We start from the raw sequence: 21,356 nt of genomic DNA, 5'->3' as shown, positions 1-21,356 counted from the left end.
GTTGTTGACGTGGCTCTGTAATTTGTCTGCTGTACCAAACCCTAACTGTGCAAAAACCCTAACATAGCCTATCCGAGGGATGACTCAAATGCTAACAGATGGTTGGCCACCCTTCAAAGTTGTGATTTTGAGATCTCTTACATGACTAGAAAGAATAATGTTGTTGTTGATGCTCTTTCACACATTTGGGCATATTCATTATCAACCATCTCCACTATTGACAAAGATTGGATTGATAACATTCAAGAGGAGTATTTGTTGGATCAGTACGCAACCACTATTATACAAAAATTGCTACAAGGAGATGATGGACAAGTCCCCAATTATAAGTAGCATAATAGTCTTCTATGGTTTAAAGGTTGATTATACTAGACTCCTATATCTAACTTCAAGCAAAAGATTCTTCAAGAGATGCAGTATTCTCCTATGGCAAGGCATTTGGGCCTTTTCAAGACTTCTGATAAGGTTCATAAGAGTTTCTATTGGAAGGGGCTTCTGTCATGAGGACATGTATTTTTGAAACCTCACTTAACATGTGGATTAATTTATAATCACATGATTAAGTAAATGTTGCACATGTGAGGTGCAATTGGGATTAGAGTAAATTTAAGAGCCCGAGACCCAAAGAAATCACGGGATGTCAAATGCAAAAGTTGCTATAAGTTATGTCGCATAAATACTTGGTGGTATTTGGTGTCACTTGTTGACCTAGGTCATTCATTTGGCCATAAGTGTCAATTGGTGACGCTAGTGAAGTGGCGTTTAATGGCACCTAACACCAATGTGATGGTCAAAGATGATGCAGAGACACTCGGAAATGATTTAATTATTGTCTAGTCAAATTATTTTTCACAGCATCAAAATAATTATTAGATTAATGTTTAATATTTAAAGACTAAAAATTAATATTTAATTATGAAAAATGCTTTAAAAACCATTTGGGAAGGCTGTCACTTGTCAAAAATGCCCATGCAAGACTAAAAAACGTCTTTAGAGATTGGAGAGAGACATGTTTATAAATTCAGTCTGCAAGAGAGAGGGAGGAGATGCTGCTGGTCTAATTTGCAGCCATTAGAGAACCTTCTACGGCAGCCATGGGTAGGAGAAGACCAATCATCAGCAGGTGACAGCATCTACACGCTGTTGAGACAGGGCAACAGTAGTCAATGACTGATTTTCTTCAGTTCTTTGCATCTACAAGCTGTTGTGAAAGGGCAACAGCTGCATTTGACTGATTTTCAGTCATTCTTCACGACAAAACTCTGAATTTCCTCTCTCTACAGCTTTATCTCTCATCTCCCAGTCATTTCACAACTTTGCTCCGAAGATCTCAACATTTGGACCCTTAAACGCTGAGAAATCGCAAATTTATTTGCTGTAAACCCTAATTTACGACAAAAATTAGGGTTTAACAGCAACCTTGGGAAGTGTGCCAAAATTTGCAAGCTCCAAGACTTGGATTTTTCAAGACCGAAGGTGAATTTGAGCTAAATTCAAATGAAATCAACTTCTTCTTCAATAAAGCTAAAGAAATACCGAAAGAGACACTAATTTTGGAGCCAATCAGGTGTGCATTGTCCAAGATCAATAGGTAAATTTGTATTTTCAGATTTGCATTAATTGTTTCTGCTATAATTAAGTTGTAATCAGGGATTTACCACCCATCCACGGAAGGAAGGCTGGTTACAGCTTTGGCCAAATGTGAATAATTTTGTTTCTCAGTGCTTGGAGTGTCAACAAAACAAGGATTCTTCTCTCTTGCCTCGTGGACTATTACAGCCATTACCCATTCCTACCAACCAATGGACTGATATAACCATGGATTTCATTATAGAACTTCCCACTACTAAACACGGTTGAAATAGTATCTTTGTTGTTGTTGACCATCTTACAAAATCTACTCACATTCTTCCAACTAAGACCCAATATTCAACCAAGCAAAGTGACAAAGCAATTTATCAACAAGATTTTTTAGTTGCATAGTATGACTATGGAGATTGTTTCTAATAGAGATTTCAAGTTTATGGGCAACTTTTGAAAGAGTTTGTTTAACTCTAAGTGCATGTACTCACTCCTAGTACCGCCTATGATCCCCAAACAGATAAACAAACAAAGAGAGGGAATAAATGGCTTGAAGTTTATTTAAGACACTATTGCTATAATGCACAATCTAGTTGGGACCATTGGCTTCGCCTTGCTGAGTTTTGCTATAACAATACTCATCACTTCAGTATTGGGATGTCACCCTACAAGGCTCTATATAGATGCAAGATTGAAGTACCTTCAACACTCTTTCATGATAATGTTAATCCTCAAGCTAAAGATGAACTTGTGCCCATGGACTCTCTTATGAAGCAATGTCAAGAGAATATTAAAGAAACCCGAGGCATAATGAAGTCTTATGTGGATGATAAGAGAAGGCATATGGAGTTCCAAGTTGAAAATTGGATATTTTTATAAGTACCTAAGTATCGTTATGCATCACTTAAAGGAGGTCACAATAAATTAGCCCATCACTCCTACGGTCCATACCAAGTGCTTCAAAAGGTTAGAGATCTTGCTTATAAGCTTCAACTACCCTCTACTATACGCATAGATGATGCTTTTCATGTTTCTCAGCTGAAGCCTCATGTTGAACTTGACATTCAACTACTTGAGAAATTACCACCCGTTGATGACGACGGGTTAATCATCTGTGAACCCAAAAAGAGTATTGGCAAGCGTAAGAAGATTATTCGCCATTGTTCTCTCATTAAATATACCATCAAATGGAAGGGTTTACCATCGGAGGAGTCTACTTGGCAACCATCCACTTATTTGGACAATTTTCCATGGCTTCTTCAAGAGGACTCTTGACTGCATGACGAAAAACAGCTTGCTATATTAAATTTCTATAGTGAAAATAATTGTCCTAACTTCATCAAATTTGGATTTTTATGGTCCAAATGAGTATATGGACTATATTCTACCTTTAAACACCTCATTTATCTTATTTGGAGTTGTACATCCAAAGTTATGGTCATTCTTCTCTCGCAGCCCTGTTCTGAGCAGCACTTGGACATTTTTACACATTGCCATATTTGTGACTCTTCATTTCTTGGAGGATACTTCACCATCTCAACTATATTCAACAAACTTCTTTGTATTCCAAATTTGATGAGATTCCTTCGGTTCTATTATTTCTTTTATCCAAGCTTTGAGGACAAAGCTACTTCAAGAGGGGATGGTCTATAATGAAGGAAAATTGCTTGCCAAGGATTATTTGGAGGACCATTATTAATTAGACGGGAGATAACTGTGCTTAGTGAGAGAGAGACTTAGAACATTGCTGGAGGAGTATAAAAGGAACCTTGATAGGATTGTAAACACTTTTGGCTCATTTGAAAATTTACTAAGCACTTTCAACTTACCTCTAGTTTTAGCATTAGTTGTCATCTTGTATTTTCCTGCAGCAACCATCACTACATTGTGTCATGGATTAATAGAAGAATTTCTCCATGGCATGGCCAGGTCTAACATTTCTTGTTCAATTTCCATGTTTCTTGGCATTAACTGTTAATGTAATTTCAGTTAGTATAGGTCTCTTTTACAATATCATTTGGCCAAGGCCTCACTATTATCCATAGTCAAATGACTTCTTTCCGTTTGACAATCTCTAAACTTCAAGGGGAGGTCACCGACATGGGGCAGCATTTGGAGCAAAGGTTAGAGCACCTCAAGTGGTTGGTAGTCCCAAATTCAATGAACAAAGAGTTTAGTCCAGTGAGCTCACCCCACAACTCTCTATCGGCTAGCAACCAAAGGGCTAGCACTGTTCAATATCCCCACCACCAAGTTCACATAGAGAATCAGAACACACTAGGTAGGAGCATTCGTGTACTCCTACTCATGTTACCGATACCTTCAATACTTCACCACGAGGTGCCTTGAGCCACCCTAAGCATTTCCAACCATCTTCTACATCTCTCCCTAACCATTCAGTGGGTCTTTGTATCTCTCTCACCAAGAAGGAACAAGCGCAATGGCAAAGAAATTACCCATTGCAAGATTCAATGGCAAGTGATAGGGGAAGCTTGTTTGTACTTGGGTGAAGGAGGTGGATATTGCCCTTGCCTCTGTGTGAAAACAAAGGGGTTAAAGATTCTTTAAGCTCAAAAAAGTCTCCAAGATAGAGCGACTCTATGGTGGATATTGTACCTTAAATCACATGCAGTGAGCACTTAGGCCAAGATGCATTCGACTATTCTTCAACACTTAACTTCGATGGACTATAAATTGCAACAACAAAAGGAGAGGGAATCCTTTAGGCAAAAAGCTGAAGTGCCATCTATTTCTCCTTACAATGAATGAAAATGTTTCAAAATTTGTGGACAACTTGCACACCACCATTTTGGTTGATGCAGAAGTACAACAATCAATTTCTTTGAAGCAAACCATGGAGTTAGCTACAACTTGTGAGAAACTAGGGAAGTGCAAGGAGACGAGTCAATCTAACCAATCCACTACTGCTAAATCCAAAGAGAAGGGCAAGTCCACAAGTAGTGGGGGAGATACTTTAAAGAAGACAACTGCTACAAAGAAACAAAAGAAGCTAAAGGAAGAGAGCAAGTGTTTCACGTGCAAGCAAATGAGGCATATGCTAACCAAGAACCCTAACTCAAAGGATGAAACTTCCAAGGCCGGTTTCGAGTACAGGTACCCACTTGTCGAAAGTCTATTATAATGGCCTAAATCCACATAAAAGCATAAAAGTATGGAAACACTTTGTAAGACAGTGGAAAATGGATAGACCACACCTTCATCCATTACGGAGTAGCACCCTTGGTAGATGTGGACTCTTCTTCCTTGGGGTATCATGATCTTGTGCTTATACAAGCAATAGTCATTCGCCATCTGACACTCTCCTTAGTGGATAGTACAGGATTTTAAAATTTGATCCAAGACAAGTTTCTCCAAAAATATCATCTCCATACAATACTTACCAACGTGGCCAACCCTTGACGCAATATTTTCAACATAAAAGAAAAACCAAAGCTAAGAAATACCACTTAAGGGAGCAAGTGGAGGATGTAGCTATCCAAATAGAAGATTTTGAGGCTCAAGATGCTCTAAAGATGGCTCCTCTCCTCAACACCAACATGATTCTAAGGCAACCGTGGCTTCATGATCCCACATGGGTTTGGTGGATCATCACTCTCCATCCTTATTCATGATGGGACTTGACAAGTGGTGAAGATTTTGCATGGCACTCTTGCACCCTCAACGACTCAATCTCAACGAGTGGCTGTTATTTCTCATCTCAAAGCAAAGCAAGTATTTTGCTAGGGCAGCCATGCTATGACTGTGAAGAAGTCTTCTTCTCTTCACAACAAGGAGATGTGGATGAGACAAGCTTGGCATTGTTGCAGTAATTCAATTCTCTTTTTTTGGCCCCTGCTGACATGGCAACTACTGCCTACTACCATCATCTTGTATGGCCCCCCTCTAGAGGCTGTGTTTTTACACCAGCTGCCTGCGTTTACCTATTTGCTACATTCAATGCAGGTCGCTAGTAGGTCACCTGCCTTTAATGTTGTTTACCCTATGTTTTAATGAGCAATTGCTGCATTTTCTGCATATCTTGCTCCTGGAGGCTAGGGGCAGCATCCACTCTCTACTAGCAGTGTTTGTTGGTTGTTTTCAATTTTCTGCAATTGATTTTTTGTGGTCAACCTATGAATACTGCATGTGAACTCTATTTTTGTGGTCTGTGTTGTTTGGTTGGCTGTCTTCTCTCTTTGTCTACCTTCTATCTTCTCTTCTTATCCTCTCTTCTTATCCTCTCCAAATGGCTCCTCCATGCACTTCTATAGATGATAAGTTACATGGAGTGCTATGATGAAAGCCTAGTTTGTGCATAAACGGATTTGGTACATTGTTAGTAGAGCTATTCCTCAACCTCAACGTCCTTTTACTCTTCCCAATGATTTTGATGAGAAGAACAATGAGGAACCTGTGCTTACATGGGAGATGATGTGCGTGCCTATTCTACTCTTCTTAGATGTATTCCTAAAGAAGTTCTACTAGCGACTACCTCCTGCAGGACATCTCTCGAAGTATGGTTGAAGTTTTAGATGTTGTACAAGGCACCTTCCACCATGCGTGCAATGACCCTTTGTGGCCAACTTCAACAAATGAAACTAGAGCCAAAGACACTATTCGGCCAATTTCGCTCCATGTTACATAGGTACAATACCAACTTCGACACATGCAATCTACCCTTCCAAAGGCACATCTCACAGGAATTGTACTCTACAAGCTCCCCTCAAAGTTTGATGGAGTGGCCAATGCTTTGCAAGTGCAAACATTACCTGCACCTCTGAGCTTTACCCATATGTCCTCGATGCTACTTGAGCATAAGGCATCTTTGCATCTCCAAGGGAGACTTTTGTCTCATTATGGAGGTTCCAATGAGGCCTTTACAGCTTTAGAGAGGGGTGATAGGAAGAAGAGCTCGAAGACCCTATATTATCACTATGGTAAAATGGGCCATTTGCAGAAGGGCTGCAAGTAGTTAGCAACCTCACAAAAGAAGAAGCGGGATGCGAACTCCTCCAATGAGTCCTCAAACTCTGACCCTAATCCTTCTACAAGGAGAAGTCCAAGGCATGGAAGGAATTCACTTCTTCAGATTGAGGGAAGGGCTTGACTGCCCCTTCCTCTACTACTTTCTAGTCCAGTTGATGCGGTCATCTTGCACAACTCTCCAATGCCAGAGAAGGAGGGAGTGGTGAGATGGGCCTCATCTATACAAGTATACAGGTGCACAGGTTTCAAAGAGAGACATCCTTGACACACGACAAGTTCAAATCTTGGAGTTGGGATTGATATCCAAATTCATGATGGACAAGTACCTAACAAAGAGCAAGGTGAGCTCCTAGCCTTGTGCTCACATGAGGAGACACTTTTGGGGGTCTGGCCAAAGGGGGACAATCCATGGTCATATATATTCAGATGCATTTTTGATAGGATGGTAGTATGCTACTACAAGACATTGATAACAGACACAGACATGTTATGGTTCTTATCTGTTTTTAAGAGCTGGTGCAATCGACATCGACATCACATTCCCTCCAAAAGCACCTTGGTGGTGGCTTGATCACCCACTACTTGGGTATCCATGATTCTACTCAAGTGGTTCTATTTTATATGAACGGTGATGAAACATTATCAATGGATCAATGTATTGTATCAAATCACCCATGATTTGAGAAAGGGTGTTAGTAAGATTGTAAGCTCATGTGTGAGTCTATTCATGCCGGATGGACTGGGCTCCTTTGTATGTATTTTAGGCATTTTATGCCAATCGGCCAACATTAAAGCTACTAAATGTGGCCTATTTTTGTGCCTATTTATTGGGCTCCTCCTCCTCCTTAGACATATAGTCATCATCATTCTTTAGGAGGACTTTCATTGGAGAGGGGAGACAGTGCCAATGCCCACACAACCAATGACTCACTATTGTACGCAACTATCTTGTGTTTGATATATGGATTTCATTCCCCAAGCACATCTCTAAGTTCTCTTCTTTGCAATGTTCTTCTATTTTCTCTCTTTTATCTTGTGTTGGGCAATTTATTTCAGCACTTGTCAATGCTTCCGTTGTTGTACCACTTCTAACAGATCGTACCAACTTCTAAACATAGAGAAGAACCATAGCATGTCTCTGTGTCCGTCATTAATGTCTCACAATAGCATACAAGACCAATCTAGCAAACATGCCCCTGAACATATATGACCATGGATTCCCTGTGCCTTTGGCCAAAGCGCCAAAGTGTCTCCTCATGTGAGAATAAGACTAGGAGCCAAACCCGCTCTCTATCAAACACCAGCCCATCATGAACCTAGATATCAATCCTAGCTCCAAGATTTGAACCTACTAAACTTTGATTGATACGTTAGGGACGTCCCTCTCTAGAACCTGTACACTAAAAATACCTAAATAGATTAGGCTCAACTGCCCCATCTCACCACCCTCTCATACTCCCCTAGCACTGGAGAGTTGAGAGGGATGACTGCATCACTTGGACTAGAGAGCAACAAAGAAAGAGGTAATCAAGCCCTTCCCTCGATCTGAAAAAGCAAATCCCTTCCATGCCTTGGACTTCTTAACCAAAGGATCAAAGTCAAAGTCTGAGGAAGAGGATGACTCTTCAAAGGAGTCAGCATCCCGCTTTTTCTACTTCTCCTTCTTCCATGAGGCTTTCCGCAAGTATCCCTTCTTACCACAGTGATAACATTGGGCCTTCAAGGCCTCTCTGGAACCTCCATAATGAGATGGAAGCCTCCACTATAAATGCAAAGATGCCTTATGCTTAAGCAACATCAAGGACATATGTATGAAGCTCATAGGTGTAGATGATGTCTACGCTCTCAAAGCATTCACCACTCCATCAAACTCTAAGGGGAGCTTGTAGACTACCATTCCCACGAGATGTGTTTTGGAAGAGCAAACTACATATGTCGAAGCTAATCCTGTACTTGTGTGACACGAAGCAAAAATGACCAACTGGTGTCCTTCGACTCAAACTTCATCTGCCGAAGCTGTACGCATGATGGAAGGTGCCTCCTAAAACATCTAAAACTTCAACCATTCTTCAAGAGATGTCTTGCAAGAGGTAATGACTGATAAAACTTCTATAGAAATACATCGAAGAAAAGTAGACTAGGCACACGCATCATCTAAATCCCATGTAAGCACACTACATAGCTTCCTCATGGTTGTCCTCATCAAAATCTTTAGGAAGTGGAAAAGGACACTAAGAATGAGAAATAGCTCCACAATGTACAAATCCGCTTCTGCACGAACCAAGCTTTCATCACAACACTCCATGTAAGATAGTTAAATCCATGTAACTTATCATCTGTAGAAGTACAAGAAGAAGCCATATGGAGAGAATAATAAGAGAAGATAGAAGCTACACAAAGAGAGAAGATAGTCAATCAAATAGCAAAGACTGCTCAATAAGAGAGTTCACACACAGTATTCACAAAGTGATTCCAAAAATAGAATGCTACCAGTACCAAAATCTGCAAGAAAACAGTTTGAATATGTCACCCAACAATGGAGAAGTATCAAAGGCTGAAATTGCAAAAAAATTGGATGAAACAAAGCAAGCGACAACAACACAAGAGCCACCAAATGCTACCAAAGGGTCACAACCTGAAAACACAAATCTCGAGAGGACTGATGTCAACTAACGCTGCAATAAATGCAGCAAATGCAGAAGAATCACAAGAAAATCTGCACGATGGGCAACAACAGACAGTCACATGATCAACAAATGAAGGGGAAGGCCTGAAATTAGTAGAGAAATCACAACAAGAACCTAGATTCTACAATTTGATACCATGTTAGAAGTGGTGCAGCAATGGAAGCATATACAAGTACTGAAATAAACTATTGAACACAAGAAAGAAGAGAAAGAAAACAAAAGAACGCTACAAAAGAAGAGAACTCAGAGATATGCTTGGAAAATGAAATCCATATATCAAACACGAGAGACTACATGGGCACTGACACCGCTCCTCTCTCCGACAAGAAGTCCACCCCATCAATGATGATGATTGACTCAAGAGGACAACAATAAATAGGTACAAAATAGACCATAAACAACAGCTGGTCACTCAACAAACTAGCATAAAATGCCAAAAACCACATGCAAAGACCACAATAAAAATGCCTACAATGACAAAATGTGCCCATCCCATCAAACATGCGCAAATCCACACATGAGATGACAATCCTGCTAACATATCCATCTAAGGCCAAGGGTGTCGAATCCAAGACCATCTCCACACAAACCTCCACCCCGCATATTGTAGGTAATCCCTCTTGGTGGAGAGGCAAAGTGATCACTAATGACCAACCTCCAATTCATTCACACTTGGATATGCGACACGGCCAATGGAGACCCCAAAGTCCTACTGTCAACAGTCGCTCAAGAACCATCACAATTCGTGTCCTCAATTCTAAAGGGAATGTTGGATTGATCTATTGACCATCAATGGATTTTAATCCACAAGTCTATCTTGTCTCCATAGAGAGACATGAGGATGAGAGCTTAGTCCACATCTACGAGATGCCTCATCGTGTATGCAAGTCACTTCATAACCATTGTGACCAATGCTACTACCGCCCATCCAGATGTTTAGGAACATAACACTTCCCCCTTGGCAAAACAAATAGTGGACAATGGAACTACAAACCATGTGCCTCTCCTTGAGAACATCTTTCTCGTTCATGAGAATAATTGTTGTTCTCAACAATATCCTCAAGGGCGAAGTGAAAAAAACGACCCTACAATGAATGCACAAACTCCCAATTAGCCTCGGCCTCTAAGCAATTTTTCCACTTGACCAAATACTCGAGATAAACAATCCGATGGGATCATTTAGTCCTAAGGTCAAGAACCAATTCGGGTTCAAGGGAAACATAACAAGTAATATTCTCAAGCCACGGAACTTTCTCAATGGCAAGTAGCATTTGATACCAAAATAACTACTTGGCCAAGACCCAAGGCATTAGTCAAGTTAAGTTTAATACTAACCACAATCTTGCTATGTTGGATGATATATATTATGCATCCCAACTTGGGGTGAATCTACCTTATGTCCATCTATTTTACCCCATGCGAGAGTCACCTTCTTCACTACAACTATGGAGGATAGTGATGGCAAGAGTGATCTAGTGAGAGCTTTAGGTGAAGTACAAACTAATGGCCTCTATCTAATGACACTTCCTCTCACAACCGACCACTAAGGGGTCTAGTTACATCACATACATGGTTTCGCCTTGGCCAAACCTACGAGGAGCACCTTTCACACTATAAGCTAGGCTACCTTGGCTTCAATCCTCTTTATGAGTTAGAGGCACCAATTATTTGAGTGTTGTCTATGCATAAAACTGGCTGGCAACATGTGTCGAGCTTGGAAGCTAGGTAAACAATACCACATACTATTCCCACAACAATCTAGGGTAAAGGGGCCAATAGAGTGACATGCCCCAAAAGAAAAACACACCCCAGTCCAATTTAGTAACAATTTTGCTTTTTAGCCACATCATGTTATGATGCGAATTTCTTCATATTACAAATAAGCTTAATGTAAACTTTTTTATATCTTGGATTTTGTGACACTTTAAAATAATGCATCCTTGAGAGTCATTCGCTCCTCATTGTCACTCTTTTTTTAGCCCTTCATTTATAGCTAGGTCTACTTGATAAAACTATCAAAATGCCCCTTTTCTTTTGCCCCATATGATATATCTAGTTTGCCTATTACAAAACATTTATGTAACTCATTTGGGGGAAAAAAAAAAATTATAATGGGGGACTATTAGACAACACTCTCTTGGTCCCTTTACCCTATAGAACCAGGGAACCACTGCAATTGATTCACCTTGACTTGATTTATCACTCATCTATGCCATCAATTCATGGAGCATACTATTATTTCTTCATTGTAGATGATTATTACTGTTACATATGGGTGTACTCCAGGAAAAATATGAAGTGTGCACCCACTTTGTAGCTTGGGTACAATGAATGCAAAAACAGATAGGTGTTTGCGTAGGAACAACAAGGAGTGACCACACCAGCATGAGTTCCCTAAGTTCTTACAAGAGCCTAGCATTCAACACCAACTCAAGTAGAAAAAACGAGAAATTGCTATGAAGCAAAATCAGTTTTGCAAAGACTGTGGTGCAAGCTTTGTACGCAGAATGCCACAGCCATTTCTAAGCATTGAACGAGTAACTAAAAGCATCAACCTGTTACAGCTCCAATGAGAGAAAATATTTTGAGAGTTATGGCTAACCTTACATAAGCTCCAAAACGGTTGTACAGTGCTTCCTTCCTTCCTATAGCAAACTGCACCAATGCATCCATAATGTGCGATGCCAACTTTGAATCCTGACCTCCTTTCATGTCCTCTCTCTCATACAACATGCGATGACTGAGTGCACTAGCTTTGAGCATGGATATTTTGGAAGTGAGTTTCACAAGCACTTCGAGTAGCTCTGATGCAAGAGTTTCTGAAATAGATCAGGATAGATGTTAGGACCCTGACAATCCGCTATATTTTTACTTCGCATCATCCCCACTACTTAAGTCGTGAAACCCAAGTCTCATCGCATCACGTTATTACACATACCACACAGAGAAGACACGTCAACCGTGTGCAATAAATAAGTCATTCCGAAACTTGCCTTCTACTTGGGATTTCCTCAGAAAAACGAGAGAATATTCCACGATCTGGTGCACGGTACTGAGTGACAGTACTGTAGAGCAGGTGTTCTCCGGCCACTTAATTGCTGAGCCCGCACAATGGAAAAACTGGCTTCCGCAGGGGATAGACGAAGACAGCAGTGTAATTAAAGTCCGCACCACAGTTCTGCTCAACGAAGGCTGGAGCTGGACATCGAGATGAACCACAGCAAGCGCATAAGAAAACAAACCATACAAAGATTAATCAGAAAGAGGAAGAGAGCTCCTACCGTAGCTGCTGTATAGCCAAGCATAGCTAGGGCGCTGTCAGTTAAAGGGTCTTCATTTTCAAGCTGAAACAAGCCTAGGATAGCGCCCGACGAGATTGTCGAGGCGCCGTCACCAAACTTGAAAATGGAAGGGGCAGGAGGGAGTTCCCCTTCTGTGTCGGAAGCCCATCGAAGAAGACGAATTGCCTCCTGCAGGTCAGTCGGGCGCTCCGAAGGAGTCATGAAATTTCGCGCTCTCTCGGTAAAGTCGGGGTGCATACATCACTTCCTTACAAGGAGACACCCCATCAAAACAGCTCTCCTCCTGCGCCAATCCAGTGTTGCAAATTGAAGCGGTCCTTGGTCATCCATGGCCCTTAGCCTATAAGTAGAGAAGGCTTTCATGGTTGCGAGTCATGAGTCGTCATGGAAGTCCGCTAAGACGTGGGATATCAATACCCATTAAGTGGCATTTAATACATTGCCACATGGTTATGAACTAGGAGAGGGATATTTTTGCCACGTGGTAAATAGCTCAATTGCACACATACAAGCCCAATTGAGTAAGAGCTCCTCAGAGGAGGGAATGTCGTGGAGTCTAATGGCAAACAACAAACAGAGATATGTTGATTTCTCTCAAGTTGGACTCTACTTTTCTTTCGTAGGGAAACCTCCATTGGAGAATAAGTTCCAAATGTAGTTATTTGTTAATGCATCAAGTGAGGGTCATATTCAATGATGTAGATTCATCAATGAGAGCTTCTTTTCAGCTCTAATTAGCTCCCCACGAGAGTGAGAATGGGATATTGAGATGCTCGATTGGATATTTATCCATCTTAAGATTGCTCACTTCCAAGATCTTTGATATTAGTGCAAAAAGCACAGACTTTTCGCCAAGGATTGCCCCAAATGAGCATCAACAACCTGTTGAGAATAGCAAATGATGCTTGTATGTATGCCCATAGAGGTTGGATAAAGACTTGCCCATAAGTGGCTTTGTATGAGAGATAGATAATTATGTATACCCTAGGAAGAGATGTCCTAAATCCCATCAGCATTGTGAGGAAGAGTGGTACTATCCAAAAAGCTATATAAGCATGTACTTGACACTCATTTCAATGCAATGGTACTTTCATTTTGTGTCACTCAAGATTGTGTTTATGAGTCCAAGCTAATCTATCTTGGAACCTAATTCACTTGAGTTAGAATCTTTCACCTCTACCATGTTCCATATCTATGATTTGCGTCCTCCATAGCTAGCATAGCTCTAGATCTGTGTTTCTCAACATGGTATTAGAGCTGTGGTAAGCTATGTCTAGTCACACCCATTCTCCCTCTTCTACTTTTACTGCCCCTTGTTCTAGCCCTCACGGTAATGATAGTGGTTTAGCTTAGGAGGAGTAGAATCAGTTTCATAGTGTAGGAGAGAGAGAGAGAGAGTTCTACTATTGCAAGTAGTTTCCTTAGTATCAATTAGTTGTTGCCTAATCTAACTTTGGTTACCAGCTACCATCCAAATATCCTCTCCTTTTCTTTTGCCTCCCAACCAAGGTTCTCACTAGAATATTGGAGAAGCTTGCCACTGAATCTTTGATATTTACTGCTTTGAAAGAATCAAAGGATTCTAAAACATATTGGTTGCTGAGCACCTTAGTGATGAATTGAGGAGGAGGTTTACTAGATCTTGTGCAAGTAGTGAAAGGAAGAAAGGCATTACTACTGCAAGTGTTTTTAGGAAGGATGTGCAGTTCATAGGATGGAAAACATCTTCACCAGACGCTTGGAAGCCAATGATTGACTATTTGCTTAAGATCTTGAAGTTGTCAAATCTAGTCACATGCACCCTAAGCTACAATAGTACATCTGTTTACTTTGAGGACGCCAAGCTACCGTTTCACTACTGCAAGTGTTTTTGGGAAGGATGTGCAATTCATAGGATGGAAAACATCTTCACCAGACGCTTGGAAGCCAATGATTGACTATTTGCTTAAGATCTTGAAGTTGTCAAATCTAGTCACATGCACCCTAAGCTACAATAGTACATCTGTTTACTTTGAGGACGCCAAGCTACCGTTTCACTGAATGTGTTGTTGTCGCCTCTGGTTGAAGAAGGAGGTCAAGGAAAAGAAGAAGACGAATGCCTGCAGATTAGAGGGTAGACCATTAACAAACGATATATGATCCTTCTCTGCTAGCCCATGCAACTGCATATTAGAGGGTAGACCATTGACAAACGATATATGTTCCTTATCTGCCAGCCCATGCAACTGTGGCGAAAAGCTTCGAAGCTCTGTCCGTTTGAGCACAGAAAGATCCTAAGCAACTTGCGCTTAACATAAGCGTCTCCAACTATCGATACCATTGACTGCAACACAAGCTCCTTATTCTCTAGCTTACAGTGAAAATATCACAGTTTTGGCCTGGGTCACGAGTTCCCTACTCACACAAGAGAATCTCACGAACAGTCAATGCCGTCAAGTGCACAATCATAGGTGCAGATTGCTAGAGCTAGTTCACACTATTGCTCTCAAAAGTGGTCCAAGCAACCCTATTCACACTATCCTTTGCCTCAAACTGATTTATGTAATCACCTTATAAGGCATTTTCATGCTTGTAATTTTCCAAAAGCTCAAAAGGGTGAAGATGTGTGGTTTTGAAAGAAGATCCAACGTCAATGTAATGTCAAGCCATTAAGCCATTAAGCCAAAGCTCCAAACTCTATGTATCCAAGGCCATGATGTGCTATCAAGCCATGTATCCCAACAAGCCCAAGAGCTATTCAAAGAGATATGTATCCATCTTGAATGCCTAAAGCACTGCAATGCACATGATAAGCCAAAAACCAATCCTATGTATTTCAAGTCCTATGTAATGGATCACCAAGTCATGTATGTCAAAAAGAATTTGCCATGTCAAAGCAATGTACCAGATTATATCTATCTCATTGAGCAAAAAGATTGTGTCAAGAAAATTGGAGAAAATGCACATAACACGCATCAACAAAAGGGATAAAGAGTACAACAAAGGAAAAGAGCCTGAAGACCAAAAGGACTTCACAAAGAAGACTAGAGCACAAGATAATGAAGAGCATAAGACTACGACCGACAAAGATCGAAGACTGGAACAGAAGACCAAGAAGATTGAGGACATCACCAAAAGAAGCCAAAGGAAGATAAAGAATATACTTTCCACTATTGACAACAATGAATCTCCCTTAGTGGATCTTGTTTCCCATAGTGGATGTTGTAAAAATCCTACCAAAAATGTAAAGTTTCAACCCTTAACTTGACTAGGCTACCAAAGTGCTAGTCTCCCGAGCCATGACATCATGTAGGGGGGGCAAAAGCTAGCAAGGGTAGAGATTCATCATTTGAGGGGGATTGTTGAGAATAGCAAATGATGCTTGTATGTATGCCCATAGAGGCTGGATAGAGACTTGCCCATAAGTGACTTTGTATGAGAGATAGACAATGATGTATGCTCTAGGAAGAGATGCCCTAAATCCCATCAACACTTTGAGGAAGAGCAGTATTATCCAAAAAGCTATATAAGCATGTACTTGACACTCATTTCAATACAATGGTACTTTCATTTTGTGTCACATAAGATTGTGTTTATGAGTCCAAGCTAATCTATATTGGAGCTAATTTACTTGAGTTATAATCTTTCACCTCTACCATGTTCCATATCTATGATCTATGTCCTCCAAAGCTAGCATAGCTCTAGATCTGTGTTTCTCAACACAGCCCCCACAAGCAACAAATAGGAGAAGCCTAAAGAAGTCAACGCCAAACTGGTGCATGAAAAAGTGGCAAAGGCAAAGTAGTTGGTGGCATAGCAAATAACAACAAAAGGTAGGCAAAAGCATCAATAGCACAAGCCCAAATTAGGGCCTCAAACAATGCTCAAGAAGGTGTCAAAGCAGACTATAAGAGTGGGAGCCTCACATGATAAAGAGAATATGACCTGCAAGTAAAATTGATATCACAATATCCCATAAAAATCAAGCAATTATTAATTAGGAAGCTTGTTTGTATTCCATTAGTAGCTAATAAAAACAAATACACAACTTGGGAAGGTGATAACATTGTTGAAATTGAAATAGAATATAAGAAGAATAGAGAGATAAGGCAATCATCCCCACATGCATTGAGAGGGCTCTCCCCAATGCATGTATTCATATATTTTCATTACTCTTGTGCCCAAAATAACTTTTTGCATCCATGCTTCTCTCTCTTTTTGGTAAAAACTCCCTTCTTTTGAATATCTAATCAATATCCAAAAAGTTAATATAATATCTTAAATATCTCATGCTTAAAAATAATAATATTACCGAACTTACAAGCATACAATAAAGTGTCTAATGCTTACAAATAGGCAATAAAATATATAATACTTTGAGTGCATGAATAACAAGATTAATTATTATCACTCCATCTAGTGCTTGATGTCTTTCTCCAAATTTTTAATCTAAATATCTATAACCAACACAAAACACATTAATCCTCCTAGTGTCCACCTTGCACAATGCGACTAGTGCTACACATTCTCACATGTAACAAGTCATTAGAAAATAAAAAATGCACATAATATATAAAAATTTGTAGTTATTTTAAATCACTAACCAATTAAATAAATGAATATTTATAACATTGCCCATGGATAGAAAAGTAATTGTTTTCTTTTAACAAGCTATGGGTGATCAGCCATATGCAAGTGTTGCCTCATATAATGACTCTACATTGATAAATAAATTTCAAAATTAGCAAGAAATAAATATGATACCTCTAGTGGCAAATTGACACAAAAACAAGTGATTGTGAACCACAAATATTGTCTCGTGCAACAGATCGATGTTTGATTAAAATCTTAATGTGTTTCTAAATGGTAAGCAGAAATTCTTCCAATGAATGCTTTTTATACTTGACTAAGTATTAATGAAATTCATGACTAGTACAAGTGGTAGTTTTATCATGGTCAATGATAACTTTGAGGATTAAAACTTTAGTGTCTTCCTTAAGTAGTGGTTGATCATCAACTATAGGAGTAACTAGTGGAATGCTCTTACAGGGTTTTAATAAACTAATGTGACAAGAGTTTGTTAGAGATAAAGGTGCATGTGCCTACATGGCCTTGTATTTACTTCACACACCTTGACCACATACATGTATACTACAAGTGGCACGAGCACCCATCACTATCACTTTATTCTTTATTCTTTTAGTGACTAATAAATAAAGGAAGGTTGGTCACACATTGTGATTGTTGGAGTTTCCACATAAAGTATCTCTCTCTCTCTTACTCTCTTGCTCCATCCGCCATAGCTCTTGCTTTGCTCTTGCTTCTGCTTGTGTACTTTCACTCGGGCTCTACCTTTCAATCGGTATTAGAGCCAACCATTTAAGGAGTTTCTTCATCCTTTGATTTAGCCAAGGATTCAAAGCTTCAACTTAAGGTTCCATGACTATCATCGTTGCTTTCTCTTGAGGTATGCATTGAGTATTTCTTTATCTCAACCTATTTCTTTCAATCGGTATTAGAGCCAACCATTTAAGGAGTTTCTTCATCCTTTGATTTAGCCAAGGATTCAAAGCTTCAACTTAAGGTTCCATGACTATCATCGTTGCTTTCTCTTGAGGTATGCATTGAGTATTTCTTTATCTCAACCTATTTCAACTTCCTCTCGGCTTGGTCGAAGAGCTTCCTAGGGCTTAGCTAAGCCTTGTTGAGTGTTTATTAAGCTAAGGAGCAGTCATTCTTTCCATCTTGAGTGGATCTATGCTCCCGGATGTATATTGTGATGTGCTTGGGCTTCTCGGATGCTTTGATGTATATGTCTTGAGCTTTACTTGCTCACTTTGAATTCCAAATTTGCTTCCAATGTGTGGGAGATGCTTGTAATTACTTAGTAGAGCTCGGTTCTTTGAGACAATGGGACTCTTGGTTCATGTAGTTACCTCCCCATGTGGGCTAATTTGATTACATATGCTTTGAATACCAGTACTTACCTTTGTCAAAAGTTTGTCTATGATGTATATGCTTATGGAATGTATGGTTTACTAACACTTTGAGTTTGTGAAAATCTTTGGTACTTGTGGTCTATGCTTGGTTACTGCTTGCACTCTTTGTATCCTGATTGTTATTCAAATATTTTGGTAGTGGGAGCTTAATTTCTTGGCTATTTTCCCACAATTAGATTGACATATACAATTATCATTATTTCAGCATTATTATAATTACAGTTTTCAGCATTGTCTTAGACAGCATTCATTGGTAGTCTATTGCTTGTAGTTGGTGGACAACTCTATACATTGGTACTCCCTCCTATTTTACCTTTGTTTTATATGAGTTTCAGGGGTTGATTTATAATCATTTACTGTACTCCATTCTCTTGGATTTTACATAGGTATCTTACCATTATGGCCAATCATTCAAATGATAGTGCTATTTTTAATATTTAAAAGCTTGATGTCACAAACTTCACCTATTGTAAGATACAGATATGATATGGGTTCAAATGAAGTAAGTTAGGCTTTTGAAAGCCAAGAGTGTCATTGATCAGGATACTTAGGATGAGTTGGATGAGCTATGTAAATCCACTATTATATTATCATTGTCAAAATATGTTTATTTCAATGTTTGGTATCGACGAATAAGGCTTAATAGTTATGAGAGAAGATGTGTAATCTTTATGCTAAGTAGAGTCTTGTATATGTATATTAGTTGAAACAGCTCGTGGATCTTTGCATGAAGGAAGAGACTAGTGTGTATGCATATTTGAATGACTTTTGCCTGATTTTCAACCAGTTTGTTGGGGATAAAGGTGCCTCCGCCTAGCTGCTCGTGTATTACTACATTGACAGTACCCACCACTGCACACTACAGGTAGTGGGCGCCCGTCACCATCACTTTATCCTTTATTCTTTTAGTGACAATTTGAATAAAGGAAGGCTCGGTCACACATTGTGACTGTTGGAGTTCCCATTTGTGTGTCTCTCTCTTCTTGCTCTTGCTCTCCGCCATAGCTCACTTCCAAGCAAGCTTTGATCCTTCTCACCTTTCAACTGGTATCAGAGCAAGGCTTCTCGACTTCCTAAGCTTGGTTCGTGGCATTCTTAGCTTCCATTCAAATGCCTACAACATTGGGTCTCCTTCCTGGCAACCATAGTTGACCTTCCCGATCTCCCATCACTCCTCGGCTTTTTGAGCACCTTCTCGGCCTATTGAGACACCCTCAAGGCATTGCTACAGAGGTATTGAAGTGTTCTTTTAGTGCTTTTATTCAGTTCTCAGATTGCAGTCAATTAGGGCAATCATAGCTCAAACCCTTGGAGCTTGTATCTTGCTCCCTCTTGCATTTGGGCACTTGAGGCTTGTTGTGTGCATCCCTGGGCACCCCCTGGAGCCTCTAATCATTACCATTGGGGCCATGTGGATGTACAATAGCAGAAGCATACATTAGCAAATTTGTGCCTTTTTTTTTCCGCTAATTTGGATAGCATAACACAGCAACACACCTACTCCTTAGTGATGGCTATGTCATGCTTCTTCGGGCTTGGCAATGCACTTGGCAATGGTCTCTAACATGTGTTGAAGCCTTCTTGATCATTGGCATCAGATTTGGGCCTGATCTCTACATTCCCATGACTATTTACAACAGTCCCAAAGTCATGTTATGTAGAAGTAACATTGGCATCTAATGTTATGCTTGTTTGGGCACTTCTACTTAACCTGTTTGGTACCTATTGATGCTTGATTGTTTGGGGGATGTAAGGCACATGTTATGCCATCATTTTGGACTGATTTTCTTGCTTAACATACTCAGTTTTGAATAGTAAATCATTGCTATACAATAGTGGGCTGAAGCCTATTACTTCATGTTTGGTTATGCCTATTGGTTTCGGGCTATGTCTTTGGGATATGCAATGAAGTATTGACCTTCGGGGTATGTCATCGAGCTTGTCTTGTTTCTGGATCTTCATTTGAGCTTGAGATCGGCTTTGGAATGCATTTGATGCTCCGTCTTGGATGTACATATGGCATGTATGTTACCTATGTCTAACCGGTCTTGACATGCTTGGCCTATGCCACTACTACATGCTAGTTACATTGCTTGGAGCCAATTGCTACTAGTGCCTTGTCTTGGCTTGAATCTCGATTCTCGAAACTTACTTGGGATATTTCTAGGCTTGATAGAGTTGTATCTGGGGTACAATTGATGTCTATGGATGCTCTACTTGGAGGCTACATAGCCTATATGTTGATGATGTCTAGTCTTGGATCTTTCACCCCACCGGTGCTCTCATATGCCTTTCTTGAGCTTCTTGGCTTGATCCCTACGGCTTTTATGTCAGTGGTAGCATCTTTGGATGCTTGACAAACATTGAGTAGATGGTTTATGCTATTGAGCTTTGAGTCTTCTAAGACTAGGATCTTCTTTACTTGGATGTTGCATGGTTGATATGCTGTGGTCCGCATACATGTACTTGGGCTAATTGGGCTTTGCAGACCCTGAGCATGTTGGGGGTAAAGGCGCCTCCGCCTAGCCGCTTGTGTATTACTACACTAATAGTACCTGCCACTACACACTACAGGTGGCGGCCGCCGTCACAGTCACTTATTCTTTATTCTTTTAGTGATAGTTTGAATAAACGAAGGCCCGACCACACATTGTGGTTGTTGGAGTTTCTACTTTGAGTTTCACTCTCTCTCTCTTGCTCTTGCTCTCCATTCGCCATAGCTCTCACCGCCAAGCTTCTTCCTCCTGGGTTCCACTTCCCTTTTAACTGGTATCAAAGCAAAGGCATTGGAGCTTGCCTAGCATTCTCTTCAGCCTGGATTT

At 40.1% G+C, this 21,356-nt stretch overlaps 1 protein-coding gene across 3 annotated transcripts in view; it reads right to left on the bottom strand.

Moving 5' to 3' along the window:
- The window catches only part of LOC148025360 (acyl-CoA synthetase family protein), a 50,097-nt gene extending 37,173 nt beyond the window's left edge, over positions 1 to 12,924 (bottom strand). Inside the window, exons 1-3 of one of the 3 annotated variants that reach the window (XM_087692418.1) lie at positions 12,536 to 12,924; positions 12,248 to 12,452; positions 11,862 to 12,073 (exon numbers count right to left, since the gene is read on the bottom strand). In XM_087692418.1, the coding sequence (XP_087548544.1) occupies positions 11,862 to 12,073; positions 12,248 to 12,452; positions 12,536 to 12,793 (675 nt within the window). In that variant the 5' untranslated portion in view covers positions 12,794 to 12,924. Of the gene's footprint in view, positions 1 to 11,856; positions 12,074 to 12,247; positions 12,453 to 12,535 lie in introns of all 3 variants that reach the window. The other 2 variants (XM_087692420.1, XM_087692421.1) reach the window with 2 other exon arrangements.
- Positions 12,925 to 21,356: the final 8,432 nt, after the last annotated feature.

The sequence above is a fragment of the Lygodium microphyllum genome, chromosome 14 (genome assembly GCF_053477565.2).
Source record: "Lygodium microphyllum isolate KBCC chromosome 14, Lygodium_microphyllum_v1.1.10, whole genome shotgun sequence".
Classification (NCBI taxonomy): domain Eukaryota; kingdom Viridiplantae; phylum Streptophyta; class Polypodiopsida; order Schizaeales; family Lygodiaceae; genus Lygodium; species Lygodium microphyllum.
Note: the sequence above shows the minus strand (reverse complement) of the source record. Positions and strands in the feature narration are given on the sequence as shown.